The sequence below is a fragment of the Dendrobates tinctorius genome, unplaced genomic scaffold, assembly GCF_039654945.1.
Source record: "Dendrobates tinctorius isolate UK_male_01 unplaced genomic scaffold, ASM3965494v1 ptg000133l, whole genome shotgun sequence".
In the NCBI taxonomy this organism is placed as follows: domain Eukaryota; kingdom Metazoa; phylum Chordata; class Amphibia; order Anura; family Dendrobatidae; genus Dendrobates; species Dendrobates tinctorius.
In genome coordinates this window covers 44,034,531-44,052,906 of record NW_027361801.1, presented here as the reverse complement: position 1 = coordinate 44,052,906, position 18,376 = coordinate 44,034,531, and the positions used below count along the sequence as shown (strand labels likewise).

The window sequence follows — 18,376 nt, the reverse complement described above, 5'->3', positions numbered from 1 at the left end:
CCGGGTGGAAAAGGTTCTTCATATGTTAAATCTGGGGAGAGCTCCCAGGAGGTACGTGTCACGGGCGGCAACCTTTCGTCAGACAGAAACGCTGTTCGTGCTCCCCGAGGGTCGCAGGAGGGGACTTGCTGCCTCAAGAGTGACCATAGCCAGGTGGATTCGGCTGACAATTCAGCAATCCTACCGCATCAGAGGCACAGCTGTGCCAGCAGAGATCAGAACGCACTCAACTCGACCAGTGGGCGCCTCCTGGGCTCTTTGGCACCAGGCATCGACGGAGCAGGTATGCAAGGCAGCAACCTGGTCCAGCCGGCACACATTCTCCAAACATTACAAATGTCCATACGCTGGCTTCAACAGATGCAGCCTGGGTAAAAAGATTCTCCAAGCAGCAGTGGCACACCTTTACACAGTAGGTGCGTGTAGCTTGGACCGTTGAGTCGACTCCCCACCCAGGGACTGCTTTGGGACGTCCCACTGTCCTGTGTCCCCCAATGAGGCAAAGGAGAAACATGGATTTTTGGGATAACTCACTGTAAAATCCTTTTCTCCGAGACGCTCATTGGGGGATACAGCACTCACCCTGTTAGCCAATTGGCTCCTTTTTGTTTATTAATAGGTATTTATGATACCAGGTGGTTTTTCTAGACAGGTTGTTACCTGCATTGAGGCTGATTTTGTCTTGTAGATCTCCTACTGCTTTTGCACCGAACTGGTTCCGCCTGCAATTGAGGCGAGGGTGTATACTGCGGAGGAGGAGCTAACCTTTTTTTCATTCACTTAGTGTCAGGCTCCTGACGGCAGTAGCATACACCCACCGTCCTGTGTCCCCCAATGAGCGTCTCGGAGAAAAGGATTTTACGATGAGTTATCACAAAAATCCATGTTTCATCTGTATTTTTGGGTTTTGAAACCAATGGGTCCCTCCTCTCTCTTCTCCAGGACTCTTTATAGGCCTGTTTCAATATCCCCTCTGGGTAGCCTCTGTCCAGAAACCTCCCACAAAGGTCCTTCGTCTGTGTATAGAAATCTTTCATATCCGAACAATTTCTACGTATCCTCAAAAACTGACTTTTTTAGGGATTCCTTTCTTGAGTGCATAAGGGTGGTTACTTTCCCATCTTAGGAGGGAATTGGTGGTGGTCTCCTTCCTGTGGGACCTAGTGGAAATAACCCCCTCTTCATTCCTTGTAATACCGCTATCTAAATAGGTAAGTGCCGTGGAATTTACCTCATACATGAAATTAAGTCCTATCTCATTACAGTTAAGGCCCCTAACAAAAGTACCAAAGTCCTCCATGTTCCATTTCCATATGAACAGGATATCGTCAATGTAGCGTAGCCACATGAAGATCCTGTCATCTGGGCCTTGTGCAGACTTACAAAAGACCACATTCTCCTCCCACCAGCCCAGGAGCAAATTTCCTTATGAAGGCGCACAGGGGCTACCCATCGCAGTGCCCCTGAGCTGGTGGAAGTACCTCCGGTCAAATAGAAACACATTCCTTGTCAAACAGAAATTTAGAGCTTTCAACACGAAATCATTGTGTCTGGCATATTGTATACCCCTAAGCAAAAAAGGAAGCACACTGTAGCGCCAAACCATGCAAACATGAAAAATGAATAATGAATTGCATTACTGCATTAGAAGTATGAAAAATTGAAAAAGTTTAGCACATAAAATGGCCAAGTTATGTGTACCTGGAAGCCACATTAAGGCATTTCTCGTTTTCCAGGTCCCTATTCTATGCCAATCCTCAGTAAGACTGTAGTCTCCATCAGAATGGGAGCCTATGAAAAATCCTCTGTTAGGACTGAAGTCTATATCTCTGTGGAGGGGAAATGGCCCTGGTTTGATTAAAAACGCCTGCAGCTTACAGGTGGAGTGCTCAGTCAGAAGGTAAATGAATACAAATTTCAAAAACTGACCGTCGCATCCAAGCATAAGCATTGTGTGAAAAGGTGCTTAACCTAGAGTCACCAACTCATATACATTCAAGCAAAAAAGGAAGCACACTGTAGCGCCAAACCATACAAACATAAATAATGAATTGCATTACTGCATTAGAAGTATGACAAATTGAGAAAGTTTAGCGCATAAAATGGCCAAGTTATGTGTACCTGGAAGCCACGTTAAGGCATTTCTCGTTTTCCAGGTCCCTATTCTATGCCAATCCTCACTAAGACTGTAGTCTCCATCTGAATGGGAGACTATGAAAAATCCTCTGTTAGGACTGCAGGAGTTTTTAATCAAACCAGGTCAAAACAGTCTTATGAGGATTGGCATAGAATAGGGACCTGGAAAATGAGAAATGCCTTAACGTGGCTTCCAGGTACACATAACTTGGCCATTTTATGCTCTAAACTTTCTCAATTTTTCATACTTCTAATGCAGTAATGCAATTCATTATTCATTTTTCATGTTTGCATGGTTTGGTGCTACAGTGTACTTCCTTTTTTGCTTGAATGTATATGAGTTGGTGACTCTAGGTTAAGCACCTGTTCACACTATGCTTATGCTTGTATGTGACGGTCAGTTTTTGAAATTTGTGTTCATTTGCCTTCTGACTGAGCACTCCACCTGTTAGCTGCAGGCGTTTTTAATCAAACCAGGGCCTTTCCCCTCCACAGAGATATAGACTTCAGTCCTACAGAGGATTTTTCATAGGTTCCCATTCAGATGGAGACTACAGTCTTAATGAGGATTGGCATAGAATGGGGACCTGGAAAACGAGAAATGCCTTAACGTGGCTTCCAGGTACACATAACTTGGCCATTTTATGCGCTAAACTTTCTCAATTTTTCATACTTCTAATGCAGTAATGCAATTCATTATTCATTTTTCATGTTTGCATGGTTTGGCGCTACAGTGTTCTTCCTTTTTTGCTTGAATGTATACGAGTTGGTGACTCTGGGTTAAGCACCTGTTCACACTATGCTTATGCTTGGATGTGACGGTGACGGTCAGTTTTTGAAATTTGTATTGTATACCCCTGGCATTCCAAAAAATACTCCATTGCCGCCAACCCTTTCTTATGCGGAATGGAGGAGTATAAAGACTCAACATCAATACTACCAAGCACCATATCCGAATCCAGTGAGACACCATGTAGTTTTCCCAACAGGTTAGTGGTATCTTGAACAAGGGAATTTAGAGCGCTCCTACAAAGGGTTTAAGAACCTGATCCAGATACAACCCAAGATTCTCAGTAAGACTATTGTTCCCTGACACAATGGGGGATTCGTACCTTTATGCACTTTGGGGAGACAATAAAAAGTTGACGTCACTGGATGTTTTGGTAACAGTCTTTTTCATCCTTTCATCCATAAAACCCCCATCTACCAAAGATCTCAATTCTTCCACATACTGCACCAAAGGATTTTTGACCAAGATTTCATAGCCTTCTCTCCTAACAAGTAGGGAGAGACACATTGTATGGTAGTCATTACTATCCATAATCACTATATTGCCCCCTTTGTCAGAGTGTTTTATAGTGATACTGGTGTCTTTTTCTAAATTACAAAGATATTCCATTTCCATTTTAGACAAATTATATTTGCTCCTTTGGTGTTTTGTAGACAATTTTATTAGACCTTCCGTGACCAAATTAAGGAAGATATCGATAGAGCACATATCTTCCATTACTGGACGCATTTTTGAGCTCTTATTTTTTAATTTTGTAAAGGGGCCCAGGCCTTCAGAATTTGGGTCAGGATCACTCAAATGATACAAAAAGTGCACATCATGTAATAAATCATCTGATATACCCAATTCACCACATTCCCTCCTTTCTTCTCTCAAAAAATACTTCTTCCATTTTAGTCGCCTAACAAATAAATTAAGATCTTTTACCACTTCAAAAGTGTCCATGTTTGAGGTAGGCACAAACGATAAACCTCTCCTCAATAAATTAGTTTCATCCATGTTTAAAGGTCTAGAGGATAAATTCTAGAAGACCTATGTTAGAATGTGAGGAGTGGTCCGATTCCTGAGGGGGTAATTTAGTTCTAAAAAAACTTATTTTGGGGAGACCGTCTATTCGTCCCTCGTCCTCTACTTGTGCCTCACCCTCTTCCCCTCCCTCTTATTCAATCTTGTGTCACTGTCTGAGACCTCTGCTTCTAAGGAAGAAATATCTGTTTTCACTTTCTTTGAGAATCTAACCGTTGAAAACGAATAGGCTTTATTATCTTTTAATTCCTGTATATCTCTTATGAAAAACTTATGTTTTTTTTCTTTTAGATGATACTGACACCTTTCCACAGTGTTCTGCAGTTGTGTTTCTTTCTTAACAAAATCTGGCTCAGAAGAGAATTTTTTTGTTACCTCTATTTCTTCCCTCAATTTTCATTAAGGGTATGTGCACACGTTGCAGAAAATTTCTGCACAAAAACCTGAATCCCTTCCCAGAAACCGCACCTATTTTTTTCGCGGCGTTTTTTGCGCGGTTTTGATGCGTTTTTGATGCGTTTTTTACCGCAGTGGTTTCTAAAAGCATGGGAGAAGCCTAAACTGCGGAAAAAAACGCAAAATTAATGTGCATGCTGCGTTTTTTACAGCGATGCGGTTTTTTCGCGGTAAAAAACGCATCAATGTGCACAGAAAGTGCAAAATGCATAGAAATGAATGGGAAGCTTATTTTTAGCGGTTTTATAGCGCTTTTATAGTGAAAACCGCGGTAAAAAACGCTAAAAAAACGCTGTGTGTGAACACAGCCTTAGAATAGATAAATTCTGTTTTTACACATGACAATATTGAATGGTTTTTCATTTCTTCAAGCTTGCAGAACAACATATAAAATTTTTTTTCAAATATCCCTTTTCATTAGAATCCTCTTATACCTATTTTTTCTTTTTTTTTGTCTCTCAAAAAATTGTTTTCTGAGTGTTTTATGAATATATAGTCCCATGACACTGTGACACTCCTGAGGTTTGGGGTTGTTATGGGATCGACAGGGATCCTGAATCATACCATTGAGGATTTGTGTACAATGATAGATTGATGAATGTATTTTTATCATTGTCTCCCACAGACCATCATTTAAATTAACCTGCATTAAGAGATTTGGGTTATCTTATGTACAGCCAAGTTTGGACAACCTAAGGATGTTTTTCCATGGTCTAGTGTATGAGATCTCTATATTTGCTGCTATTCCGGGGGACATGCAGGTCTCCATGGAGATTGTATATTGTGGAAGCCATCTGTGTTCCATACACAGGATATGTGGTCCATGGACCGGAAGCGCGTCACACGCTGGGGGCGTGGCTTCGTGTGGCACGTCTCCCGGCTTCTATATTTATGAACATCGGTAAGGCAGCTTTCTACTTTATTCCAACTCACCCGATGAGTCCGTGATTTGGACGAAACGCATCGGGAGACGCTGTACATCACTGAGGTAGAGTGAAGTCACCCATCTTATGGACCCCGTGTCGTTTGACGTGATGCGGAGGCGTGGGTTTCTGGTATGGGTGAGATCTGATAATGTCCGTTAAGGACTGTGTGAGATGTGTATCATTTCAAAGTGAGCACACTGCATCATCATAAAAAGTTTTTTGTACCAACAACTTGTGACAAGGAATGCCCATTAAATTTGGAATGGGGTGGCATGATTCAGTGATCTATTAGGTACCTTAATACTTGGGAAGATTTATGATGATGCGTATCTTATAATTTATGCTTCAAGTTGCTGATATATTTAAATATGCTATATAGGTCTGTTTTTGTGGCCATACAATAGACACCAGAGAGTGATGTGGTGGCCTGGTTATGAATACACCTTCTGATGTTTGAGAACATATATTTGCTCAGGATTTGTTGTTGTTTTGCAACATCCTAAATTCATCTTAACATATTTGGTGAATTAGTGAGCATTATAAGTGGTCAATAAAACATACAAGAGATTACATTTATACTCTTGTAGACCACATTGTCTATGTGTTAAAAAACAAAAGTCCATAAGGATTTTTCTGTGGTGTTATATGACAGACCTATTCGCTCAATAAGGTTTTTAATTATTTGTCCTGCACCTGTGTCATTTTCTTTTCTTTTTTTCACTTGGGTTGTTTTTTTTTCGTGATTGTTTCACATTTTATATTGTGATTGAATAAATGTTAGGTTTTATGGTATCCATATGCTAATTTTCTACTTAGTAAAAAGCTTTAGTAATAAAACCTTACCATCTGTCAATGTGAATAAGGGCCAAACAGGAGCAGGGCCCAAACTATGGACACCCTGCAATGGGAAGCTATATAAACGTAGTGTCCAGCTCAAATAAAGTGAAGTTACACTCTTTCGTGCAAGAACCTAAAGCAAAACTGTAAGGAATGAACTGGAGTTTAATCAGGCAAGGATGTGGCCTCCCTTTTAGTGATGGGTGAACCCGAACTCTAAATTTCATACCGGCCACCTATTGTTGTGTTCTGGCCCCATAACCGCCAAGCCAATTGGCATGGCTATGACTAGACGGCACAGCATGTGAAAAAAAAAAAAGACGTGCGGTTCCCCTTCTTTTTGATAACAAGTGCAGGTAAAGCAGGCTGCATCCCTCAACTCTTTGCTTTATCTTGGCTGGTTGTCAAAAATAATTTAAAAAAACTGTGGGGGCCACTTTTGATAACCAGCCAAGGTAAAGGAGACAACTGGGAAGGTCCATTGATCTTTGGTCCTCCCGAGCTTAAAAATAGCAGCCAGCAGCCGCCCCTAAAAAGGTGCATACATTAGATGCATTAATTCTGTTGCTTTGCCCGGCTCTTTTCACTTGCCCTTGTACGTTGGCAAACCGGGTAATATTTTAGGGTTGATGTCAGCTGTGTAATGTCAACTGACATCAAGCCAAGAGTTTAGCCTTGTTCTGAGAAGTTTCTGAACGAGTCTCAGTAGGGTTGATTGCAGTCAGCGGCAGGCATGACTGTGAGAAACTCTGTGCCTGCCGCTGAACGGGAATGAACTATGAATCCTAATTCTGAGAAATTTCTTAGAACGCGATTCGATGGACGTCATGTGACATTACACTTTTGGATTACAGTTGGAACTTCCAGGATTTATTACAGCATGTCTTGGAATCTTAAGACAGAAACAAAATGAACATATACCCTGCTATAAGATAAGTGAAAAGTAGTGCATATAAATAACAGTGTACTTGGTAGACACTGTTTTTGATTAAAAAAAAAAGTGTAAGTCGCCCCACCAACACCAAGGTGTACCCAGTCTGGACGGTCCTAACCTCTGGTATTAAGATCTTACCATGTGTCAAAAATTACCTTCAATGTGAATAAGGACCGAGGAGGAACGTGTCCAACTGTAGCACCCAGAAATGGGAAGCTATATAAACGTAACACCCAGTTCAAAGAAAGGGAGTAGGGATGGGCTGACCTGTGAGTCTATCAGGTTCTGCCGAACTATATATAAAAAGAAAACCCGTTCTATTCGGGTACCAGAACAGTACCCGAACTTGATCCCGAACCACAATCAAGTGAATGTGGTGCCCAAACAGCCAGCAGTTCCCACTTGGTCCTCTGTGTGACATCATGGGAAACTACGGCTCTGATCTTTCTGAAGTCACCGCCAATGACAGGCACTGGGTATCGCAGACAGATGCGGGTTCCCATGTTGCCACACAGAGGACAGCGTGTGAACCAGCCTCTGTGAGTGGCGGTGACCAGGTTACCATCAGTCAGATGCCGGCTGATGACTACTACTATCATCTTGTGCCTAGTCTCGCTAGCGAGAGCAGACTATGCTGATGAGAGTAGTCACCAGCCGCGGCGCCTGTGCATAGAGAAAGATAAACATGGATTACTTTAAGAGATCATTTGACTAATAAATTGGAGAACTTGGGGGAGTCTTTATTCAAATAAAGTGTTTTTGTTTCTGTGTGTAATAACACTCTGCAATAGGTTTTATGAGTATACAGTATATGTTTTTAGACAGGCTGAGTGACAACTAAAAAGTCTCTCTTTGGCTTCTGGAAGTTGCAATCTTTCTTATTTTACACCAATATATCCTGTGTTTCTATTGCACATCATGGCTAAGTAGCAATATTTGTTGTCACTTTTCCCAAAAATAAATGACATGACCGTATTAAACTATGGTTGCTTTTTTGGGGAAATGCTACTTAGCGTGAGATTTACATTATTGTCTTAACATTTTCTCTTTATAGGAAATTTAGCAGAAACTGGAACCATTGCAGGGATTGCTAGCGCTCTGGTGATGGCATTAGTCGGGGCTGTATCCAGCTATATCTCCTATCAACAGAAGAAATTTTGCTTTAGTATTCAACGTATGTATTTTTTTCATCTATCATGGGGAGTAAGTGGGGGTGGGTATTAAGGAGTCACCTAGAATAATACATTCAACGCCAAACATCTATATTGGTAAGGCAGGGCTAGCAATATAGCTAGAGGTAGAGCTGGTATGGAGGTACATTATGTAAAAAATAACAAAGGTAAATCTAGTGGGTTTTGGCTATGTGTAATATATCTTCAGTGCCTATGTAGGCTTCCGACACTGGATGGCAATGACCTATCACTACTGGTACTTCTGCACTTCTATGTTGCTGGCTACTTGTGATTGGTTAGTGTTATAGAGGAGGCAAAAGTACACGCCCCCAGTGAAAAATATGTAATAACACCCACTTGGTCTTAAAGTTGTTGTCCCACGAGCAAATTATGACTACAATATCTATTCATTAAAATGTACTTTGTGGGACAATCCCTTTAACTAAAATTTAGCTCATCAGGTGCCAAATATTTGGTTGCTAAGTTATCCACAAAGGTGAGATGAAATAAAAAAAAAAACACAAAACATTTTATTCTGCTCAGCAGCCACTATCACATTGTGTGTGTCCAATCACATGGTGAAAGGTCCAATTTAAAAAATAATCTGCTGCCGTCAATGGATCTCCCTTCTTGACAGCGTAACTGTTGTGATTAGCTTGCTATTGAGCTAATTGCTCCTGCAGCCTCAAACTCAAAAATATTTCCCGGATCCACGCATTCCTCAACTATGAAACCACAAAAACACTAGTGCACGCCCTTATCATCTCCCGCCTCAACTACTGCAACCTCCTACTCTCTGGCCTTCCCTCCAGCACTCTGGCACCACTCCAGTCCATCCTACACTCTGCTGGTCGATTAATCCACCTGTCTCCCCGCTATTCCCCAGCCTCTCCCTTTGCCAGGCCCTTCACTGGCCTCCTATTGTCCAGAGGCTCCAGTTCAAAACCCTAACCATGACATACAAAGCCATCCACAACCTGTCTCCTCCATACATCTGTGACATGGTCTCCCGGTACCTACCCGCATGCAATCTTCGATCCTCTCAAGATCTCCTTCTCTACTCCCCCCTCACCTCTTCTTCCCACAACCGCATACAAGACTTCTCCCGTACTTCCCCCACACTCTGGAACTCTCTGCCGCAACACATCAGACTCTCACCAACAACGGAAACCTTTAAGAAGAACCTGAAGACCCACCCGTTTCGACAAGCCTAGAGCTTGCAATGTTCCTCGGTCTACTGAGCCACCTCACAACCCATCCCTGTAGACTGTGAGCCCTCGCGGGCAGGGTCCTCTCTCCTAATGTACTTGTGTGTCCCTTGTCTTGCACATGTTTATTGTACTTGTCTATATTTCCCCTTTTCACATGTAAAGCGCCATGGAATAAATGGCGCTATATAAATGTATAATAATAATAAAAATAATAATAATTGCTAATTGTGTTTGGCAGAACAAACGTTGTTCCCCTGTAATCATCACCAGAGTAGAAGAGCATCAGCCTATAGACCACAGAAGCAGGATCAGACCAGTGGAAATGCTCCAGTTCTGAATCCTAGATTACATGTTTTGAGCGATGAGTGGCGAGACTGGAGTGGGTGTATAAATGACAAACAATATTAATATCTAACATTATAAAACAAACGTAGGAGCTTTCATTTCAGATTTTTTTTTCTGGGACTTTTACAACAATTAGTAAAGGGTGCAGACAGAATGCTAATGACCAGGTTGCCAGCTCCAAACGAATGCCATTATTTGATTGGCACATGGCATATGAGTCATTTAGTCCATACGCTAGGACAGAAGCTGTTTATACAGTAACACTTCTTGATACACAATTTGCCGGCTTCCCTTCACTATGTGTAAATTATTATTTCTATATTCAACATATGGCCTAAGACCAGATGATGCAGCCAAAAATCAGGCTAGTAGTTGTAACGTAGAGGAGGCACATGCAGGAAATCATACAGTGGAGTCATCTTTTCTTCTGGCCAATAATTCTTCTTAGGCTGGTTTCACATTCGCGCTTTTTAAGCGCACGCACGGCCGGGGGTAGCTCCGCCCCCGAGCCGGCTCTCTGCCCGGCGTGCCCGCCCCTTCCTTGTAGCGCCGCCTCCTAGCGCACAGCGGCGCCTGCGATCGGCGCACCCTATCTTTAGCATAGGGTGCGCAGATCGTGCGCAGGCCGTGCGCTAGTTGCGCTTTGACCTGCGCTGCGCACTTTTGACGGTGCGCCGTGCGCGCCAACATCCGAAAAGTTTGATTTTGGCGCGCACGGCGCACCGTCAAAAGTGCGCAGCGCAGGTCAAAGCGCAACTAGCGCACGGCCTGCGCACGATCTGCGCACCCTATGCTAAAGATAGGGTGCGCCGATCGCAGGCGCCGCTGTGCGCTAGGAGGCGGCGCTACAAGGAAGGGGCGGGCACGCCGGGCAGAGAGCCGGCTCGGGGGCGGAGCTACCCCCGGCCGTGCGTGCGCTTAAAAAGCGCTAATGTGAAACCGGCCTTAGTTGAAGACCAAATGCTCATTGTGCTGTTCCATATAGTGGATGAGTGTCAGCTGCCTACTATTTACATGTACTACTTTGGTCTGTAAATCGGACAAGACAAGCACATGATGACTGTTTTGTATTTTTCACCTAGACTTACTTAGGTTACATTATTTGTATTCTCTACCATTTATTCAGTTATAGGCCTGAATCCCAAGAGATGGTTCGGTGCATGCAGTCCTCGGTGCTGGCAGAAATGCTGCCAACTGTCGTGGTGTTGGCATGTGACAATCGCTAAAGTTACACTCAGGCACAACAGTGGCCAACTCGCGGTTACATTCCCTTAAGGTTTTTCTTTAAATTATGAGCTACCTAAAGTCATGGGTGATTTTTAACAGCATTCATTCCATGCTTGGGGAATGCTGGGCTCAATTATTGTATAAAATACATATTAGTACATCGTCAAAGAGCTTATAAAGTCAAACATTAGTGAAATCGCTGCTGATTTAATTTATATCCTCTCATTTACGTCCTCGCTAGAGACTTGGTTTTGTAATGTTATCTCAATTCAGTCATCTGCTGTAATCCTTTATAGTTTGCATCGCTCCTCGCGGCCCCCGTATCCATGAAGCCTTTCATACTGGTGTCTCCACCGCAGCTCAGCATCATTGTATCCCTGCTACAAAAAACATCAAATGAGCCGTGCAGAAGAAACGCTTCCTTTTCTTTTTTTTTTCCCCTCAGGGACAAAGAAAATGATATGTGAAGCTGGCAAGGCCTGCTCTATTAATGTGGCTCAGAATGGGAGAAAATGGCTCTCTTAGATAACTGTATAGAGTGGGGTAGATCGGTGGTGAGCGAGTGTTCTCAGATATGCTATTATCCGAGCATGCTCGATTGCTAACCGAGCGTCTTCAGCGTGCTTGAAATATATGGCAATCTCTGCATGTGTTGCAACTCTCTAAGGCCTCTTTCACACATCCATTTTGCGCCGTCAGGCGAGATCCGGCTTTTTTTTGTAAAACCGGATCCGGCGAAATGCAATGCCAGATCCGGTTTTTCCCCATTGACTTGTATTAGCGCCGGATGGCATTGCGGTTCGTCCGTTTTTTGCCGGATCCGGCTATTTGTCTCATTCCGGCATCTGGAAAAAACGGCTACTGTATTGTTTTTTTGTCTCCAGCGAAAAAGACGGAAGCGCCGGATTCGACACTTCCGGCTTTTTGCCACAATGAAAGTCTATGGGCGCCGGATCAAGAAAAAGATGGATCCAGCCACCGGATCCGTTTTTTTAAGTCTGCGCATGCTCAGATCCAATTGACCAGCCCCCAGGAAACAGATATAACCTGCTAGACAGATCCGGCAGAAAAACGGATCCGTTTCTACAGTTCTCCAAAATTTACGCCGGATCCGTTTTTTCTAAAAATAGCCGGATCCTGCCTGACGGCAAAAAACTGATGTGTGAAAGTAGCCTAACAGCCATGAGATACACAGCCGCAGGGACTCGAACATATTATTCGAGCACGCCGAAGACACTCGGTTAGCACATGAGCATGGTCGGAGAACACCTTATCCAAGCTCGTTCACTCATCACTAGTGTACGTCTACTAGACACGTCTGAAGGGATACAACTGTTCCTGGGCCTCCCTAGTTAGTTACCTACATGATGGACTTTTTATACCCGTAATGGCTATGGACAGTGGGTCTGTTTTCTGAAGACAGCTGCTGGATCAGACCCCGAATAATTATCCTCTACTACTCTATTCCACAGAAGGACTAAATGCTGAGTATGTGAAAGGAGAAAACATGGAGGCTGTGATGGTAGAAGAACCTCAAGGTGAGACGCCAGTGACTATATTGAGCTGCCACTAAATTGATCAGCATTTAGCACTTACACACTGCATAGTAGAACAGCTGTAGCCAGCCCCGTTGTCCTTCTCACAGGATGACCACCATGATGGCATTGTGGTCACACATGTGCCCTGCCTCTCCTTTCAATGTCTATGGGACTGATGGAGAAATGGGAGTCTAACCATATTTGCACCAGCCCCACAGATACTAAACGAAGTGGCAAAGTGCACGGTCAAATGCTACACGAAAACGCATACGAACGCGTGCATACGCTAGACCATGCACCCCCGTGTTAAAGATAGGGGTGCAGGACGCATGCGCATGGATGCGCACGAAGCGCAGCGCTAAAAAACGCTAGTGTGAAACCAGCCTTAGAAGTTCTGTTTGGATAAATGTGAAATGCTAAATTCTCGCCAGCCAGGGATCCACTGATCATTTTAGTACACGAGGAGTGTGTATTGGAAGCATTACACTACATGTAATATTGTGACTTTGGAAGATTGGACAAACATGGTGGGGGAATTGTTGTATCGCTGTTTCAAGTAGCTGCAGGCACATGGGCCAATAGTAGCTTCAGAAACCCCAATATTCAGCTGTCCTAGCCGGGGTAAGCATACTTTTAGACGGTGATATGCTCTAATACATTTCTAATGCACCTTCCCAATACTTTGAAAAGTGTCCAGAAAAAGTAGACTGGCTAAAAGGAGTAAAAAAAAAAAAAAAAAAAGTCATCAATACTTTGACTGTTTGGTCACAAAACATGAGTTTTCCCATGTTAAGTCGCTTTAAGAAAACACCAGTGGCTTTGCTGTCGTCCTTGCTCCGCCGTCAGCATCTTTTACTCCTTACTCTGAAGTTTCCACAGAATGGCAAATTGCAGATGTGAACGTTGCACCCGATAAGATGATGAACTGATGAATATATGATGGATGTTATCCAATGGACTAACTGAATTACTGTTCCTTTTTCAGTGAAATATTCTGCTCTGGAACATCAGTCTGCTGCTCAGCCAACAGGAGATCCATCAAAAGTGTGAACACCGTAGCCTTAGTAGGATTCCCACACCAGTTATATTACCAGCTGCACCTATGGGAACCTTTGTGAAAAAAGCCGAGGAGGAAAAAGTATACTTTCCCATAGCTGCCAATGACGATTGTCTTCACTTCCGAAATGACAGAATCTGGTAGCTGTGGGAAATGCAGTCTGGTTTCCTTGCCACCCCCTAGCATAACTGCTACCCCTTAATTTTCTCTGGGGGACTGTACATTTGTTTCCTATTTATTGGACTTCATTGCTCATCTTAAGCTTAGGATTAGTGTCCAAGGTATTGAATAATTCCTTTTTAATAGTTTACATTTTAGCTTTTTAGGTTATATTTATTTAACGAGTTGCTATTATGCAAAACAAACATAAAGGCTATGTGCACCTTCATTACATTTTTATAGCACCAATGCATTATGAAGTGTCAGCGAATTACCAAGTGTCCATATCTATGGTAAGAGACGACAATCTTACTCTGTGTACGTCTGATCCTGCAGTAATTTAGGTTTGGTAGTTTTTGTATGAAGCGTATGACCTGTGAGATCTGACTACACAAAGCATGTCTGTTGCCGTGGAGTTGCAAGCAAAACCATTAGTTTAATTTTCCATTTGCATACTTGATTCTTTTTTTTTTTTTTTCTTATTTTGAGTGTATTGGAGCAATATAAAAATAGTTTAGAAGGAGTTCGTAGCCATTGAAACGTCACATTTAATTAATATTTGCTATATTGCAAGCAAATTTTTATTACCGCTTTACTTTTATTTATGACTGGAAATATAAGCACTGCTCACTATCACATCAGTAGCCGATGTTCATTTACTCTTCAGCAGCATCCAAGAAAATATCCAGTAGCTGACTTGAGTGTGTAGAATGAGGCAGGGTCAGCAGAGTCATTTCATTACAATTAAACTGTAGGGATTCTAGTAACACTATACACATAGATGAGACTGTAAGCAACTTTACCATTAACTCACACTCATTGTAGCTGCCATAAAACACACACTTTGTGCTACACCGTCTATGAAGATAACGGTCCTCAGAGAATTTCACTATAATAATAGAATCTTGTAAATACCTTTTTTTTTTTTTTTTTAACTTTCATTTCATTAATCCTCTGTGTGATAAGGACACTTGATGTAATGATATCCCACTCAGAGAACAAGATGTGTGCCCCTATACATCATTTCATACTCCTGCTACATAGTGAGAAACATAGTAATTGGATGTAAAGACAATGCTTGCGTAAAAACAAGACAAATGCAGTTGATGGTTTCCATGTATGAAATGTAGAAATAAGCTTACATTTACTGACCCGCCATGAACATTTATTAAAGCTGAAGTTTCATTTTAAATACTACAAAAGAAGGAAACCCAGAATAGCATTTGCTTGGACGATGTCTTATTAATGCACTAATTTGCATACTTATTGTAAGACTTGTATTAGCATTTTTAATACTGCGCCAGTTTTCTTATTTCCAAACCACTGTATCAGAATGAGAGTTAGTAAATCCCCTAAAAATTGTCTTGGACCCCTTTACACATTATACTGGAGACCGGTCAATATCAGCGGGTTTGGCTGACATTGGTCTACTCCCCATCCCCCCCCCCCCCCCCAAATACAGAGTTTAGGTAAGGGCTTCCATGACTTTCCTTTAGTGATTGTTTTTGGTCTTTAATACCACAATCTGATGTATAAAATGGTGTTTAATTTAGAAGTAGAGCTATACTTCAGATAAGCTATGTTGCTGATATCTATGGAAGCTCCAGACCATTTGCAATGTGACAAGCAAATCCAAGGGGAATAACAGATTGTTGTGAACAGATTTCTAATAATAAAGGAATGAGTGATCAAAGGTTTCCTCTAAAGGTGTTGTTCCACAATTAAATGTAACATATCTCTATTAGATCAGGTGCGCTGTGACACTTGTTCTAGACTCTGCCATCACATCTTGTTGGGCACCGATTACTGTTCCTTTGACTCCCTATCAGAAATCTGGGTGTTCTGAAGGTGAAATACCAGGTAGGTGGCAGCAATACCGGTTTGCAAGGTCTGATAGAGATAATGACTATATTATCATAGGTGAGTTCCTTCAGGTTTCATGACTTGGTAGAAGCTTTAGTGTAGCAAGTTGTGTCTAGGCCGGTCGTAGGCAACGGACTGTTGGTTCTCAATGATAAAACTTTGTTGCTTGAAAGGCAAATGAAACACGGTCAAAGGAGCGCTGAGGATCCAAAAGTGAAAATTAGTATACGTTATTCCACTACGCCTTTCAACGGACATTGCCACCTGATGAAGACGGCGTTGTCCGTTGAAACGCGTAGTGAAATAAAGTATACTATTTTCACTTTTGGATCCTCAGCGCTCCTTTGACCGTGTTTCATTTGCCTTTCATCCACTATTTCCCCTCATCTGAGGGCACACAGCTAGAGCTGCAGCGGATCCACCATCCCGGCCGATCCACAGCGCTCCCGGGAGACCGCTACCTTATGTCCTCTCAAAACTTTGTTGCTTGACACAAGAGACGAGAGTGGCATTAGACAATCCTGATCATAGGTGAGATGCAATTTCAGTAACTGCTGGGGGACAATTCTGAAAACTGCTGTAAAGATAAAGTGATAATCTAGGAACCAGATGTTTTCATTTTCCAACGTGTCTGGTTCACATGGACACCACTATTGTTTTGTTTGCACCAAATTTTATACTAATACCCCTCTATGTCTACTGTTTGGTTTGAGGAAAAAATGCTCAATATTATGAAGGCTTCTAGGGGCGAAGGTACCATGTAGCGTTGCTTCTTCATACTTCATAGACATACACCAGTGGTTCGTTATGAGTAAGCGGTTAGTCTCACATTGGCTTTATGAAAGTATATAGTGGTGGAGTTAGAAGGCTTAGCAATCATTTATCAGACCAGTGTTATATCTGCTAATGGTCAGAGGGACATTCATGGATTTTGTGTTTTATTTACTTATGGGAGTCTAACGTCTTTGTCCAGGTAATTGTAATAGTAGTCCTGCCTAGAATGTGTGTGTGTTCCGTGAGGAAGATCTCCGAATACTTCATCCTGACCTGTGGTACCCTATACAAACAGTAAGAATATTGATGAGGAAGCCATGGTGACTACAGACAACATGGCTACAGTTACTCCTGTGCGTCTTATTCTGCCCCTAGATGATTGCTGTTTCAAGGGGTTGTCCAGTGAAAACAAGTTATCTCCATTGGGACCCACGCCGATCAACAAAATGGGAAATTTTTATCCCAGTTATAAAATAAAGTAGCAGTTTTACGCCCGACAGCTTCTTTATTCACTCTTTGTAGGGCTGTAAGTCCAGCTCAGGATTCTGCTGCCCCACTGAGAATGAATAGAGCGGCGGTCCAACATGTTCACTGCTTGACCATTCTAGCAAGGATAAAAGAGCCTGTTCTACCTAGTGGTGAGGGTCCCAGTGTTTGGACCACCACCAATCAACAAGTCCTCACCTATCATTGTGTTTTCAATGAACAACCACTTATCAAAAGGATATTGTGGTATGTTCACACATAGTGGACGACTTAGTTGTAGGTATTTCTGCAACCAATTATTTCATTCATCAGCGTGCGGTTGTTTCTGCAGCATATCCATGGATTTCTGAAAAACTATTTAGATGAATGGGGCAGTCACAGAAATTTCTGAAAAAAAAAGTGTGACTATATTAGATGATCGACTCCCACAACCTCTCCTTATTCTCGTCTACTTGCATTCAGGCCTCGTGGTGACATGTAGCAGTCTTAGGCATTACTTCCTAGCGTGACTGATAAATGCTGCAATATGCAACTAATTTTGTAGTCTGTATGTGCAAATTTGATCCTCTTAAGAAGAACATTCTGACTGTTAAGGAAATTATATAGACGTGCAGCCGAGAATCAATATTCTGCTTCACTTACTCAGGAGCAAGGTCACCAAATACAATTAATGCGAGTTTGTGAAACAGCTTCTGTTCAGGATATTAAGCGCCTGTGTAGACAAAGGAAATTAAGTGTTTGGAAATGTGATGCTCACCAAATAAAATGGTAACACAGATCACGGCTGGACAGTTTTTATTTGTGATGCACATAAATCGAGAGTGCGATATTTTATATTTCATCTATGGACAAACATATTTGAACACCAAAGTTAGTGTACTTAACCTGCAACATGGTCGTACTTCATGATTACATCCAATATTGGAGCAAAGAAGGGGATCAGAGAAATTAGTTATCTAAAAATGGACAGATTAAATCATTAATGAAATTAACAGACTTGGGGTCACTTTAAGCTACAGATACTAGGGCCATCGGCATTCTTTTAATTTTATTCTGATTTTGCCAGATAGTTAGAAATATGGGCCTTTTAATTTAGTGCAATTTTTTTATGGTCTGTTCCAAAGGGGTGTGGTTCACAGGATTTTCTGGGGATGTCTTTATACTGCTCCAGGCCATAGGAGATTGCGGTCAGTGTACAATCGCATCTCCTGGACTCTGCCTGAGCTATGAACTGGTCACACCCCTACCATGTACAGTTCACCGCTGTTGGGGAGGCCAGGCACCATATTGTTGTAGGCCAGAGCTGTGCTTTGAGCTAGAATTTTCCCCGTTATTGCTCAGTTTTCAGCGTGCAGTGAGAAGAGCACCACGGCAGTGGTAATGACCTCTTCCAGTGGTGATAACCGCTCGGTAGCCTTGTATCAGTAGTACAGTGCCAG

General features: G+C 42.3%; 1 protein-coding gene across 5 annotated transcripts in view; it reads left to right on the top strand.

The window, feature by feature from the left end:
- Positions 1-17,715, top strand: part of CD99L2 (CD99 molecule like 2) — a 200,324-nt gene extending 182,609 nt beyond the window's left edge. For all 5 annotated transcript variants that reach the window (XM_073543615.1, XM_073543616.1, XM_073543614.1 and 2 more), the window contains 3 exons: positions 8,160-8,279; positions 12,533-12,598; positions 13,584-17,715. In XM_073543615.1, coding sequence (XP_073399716.1) covers positions 8,160-8,279; positions 12,533-12,598; positions 13,584-13,648 — 251 coding nt within the window. In that variant the 3' untranslated portion in view covers positions 13,649-17,715. The remainder of the gene's footprint in view (positions 1-8,159; positions 8,280-12,532; positions 12,599-13,583) is intronic.
- Positions 17,716-18,376: the final 661 nt, after the last annotated feature.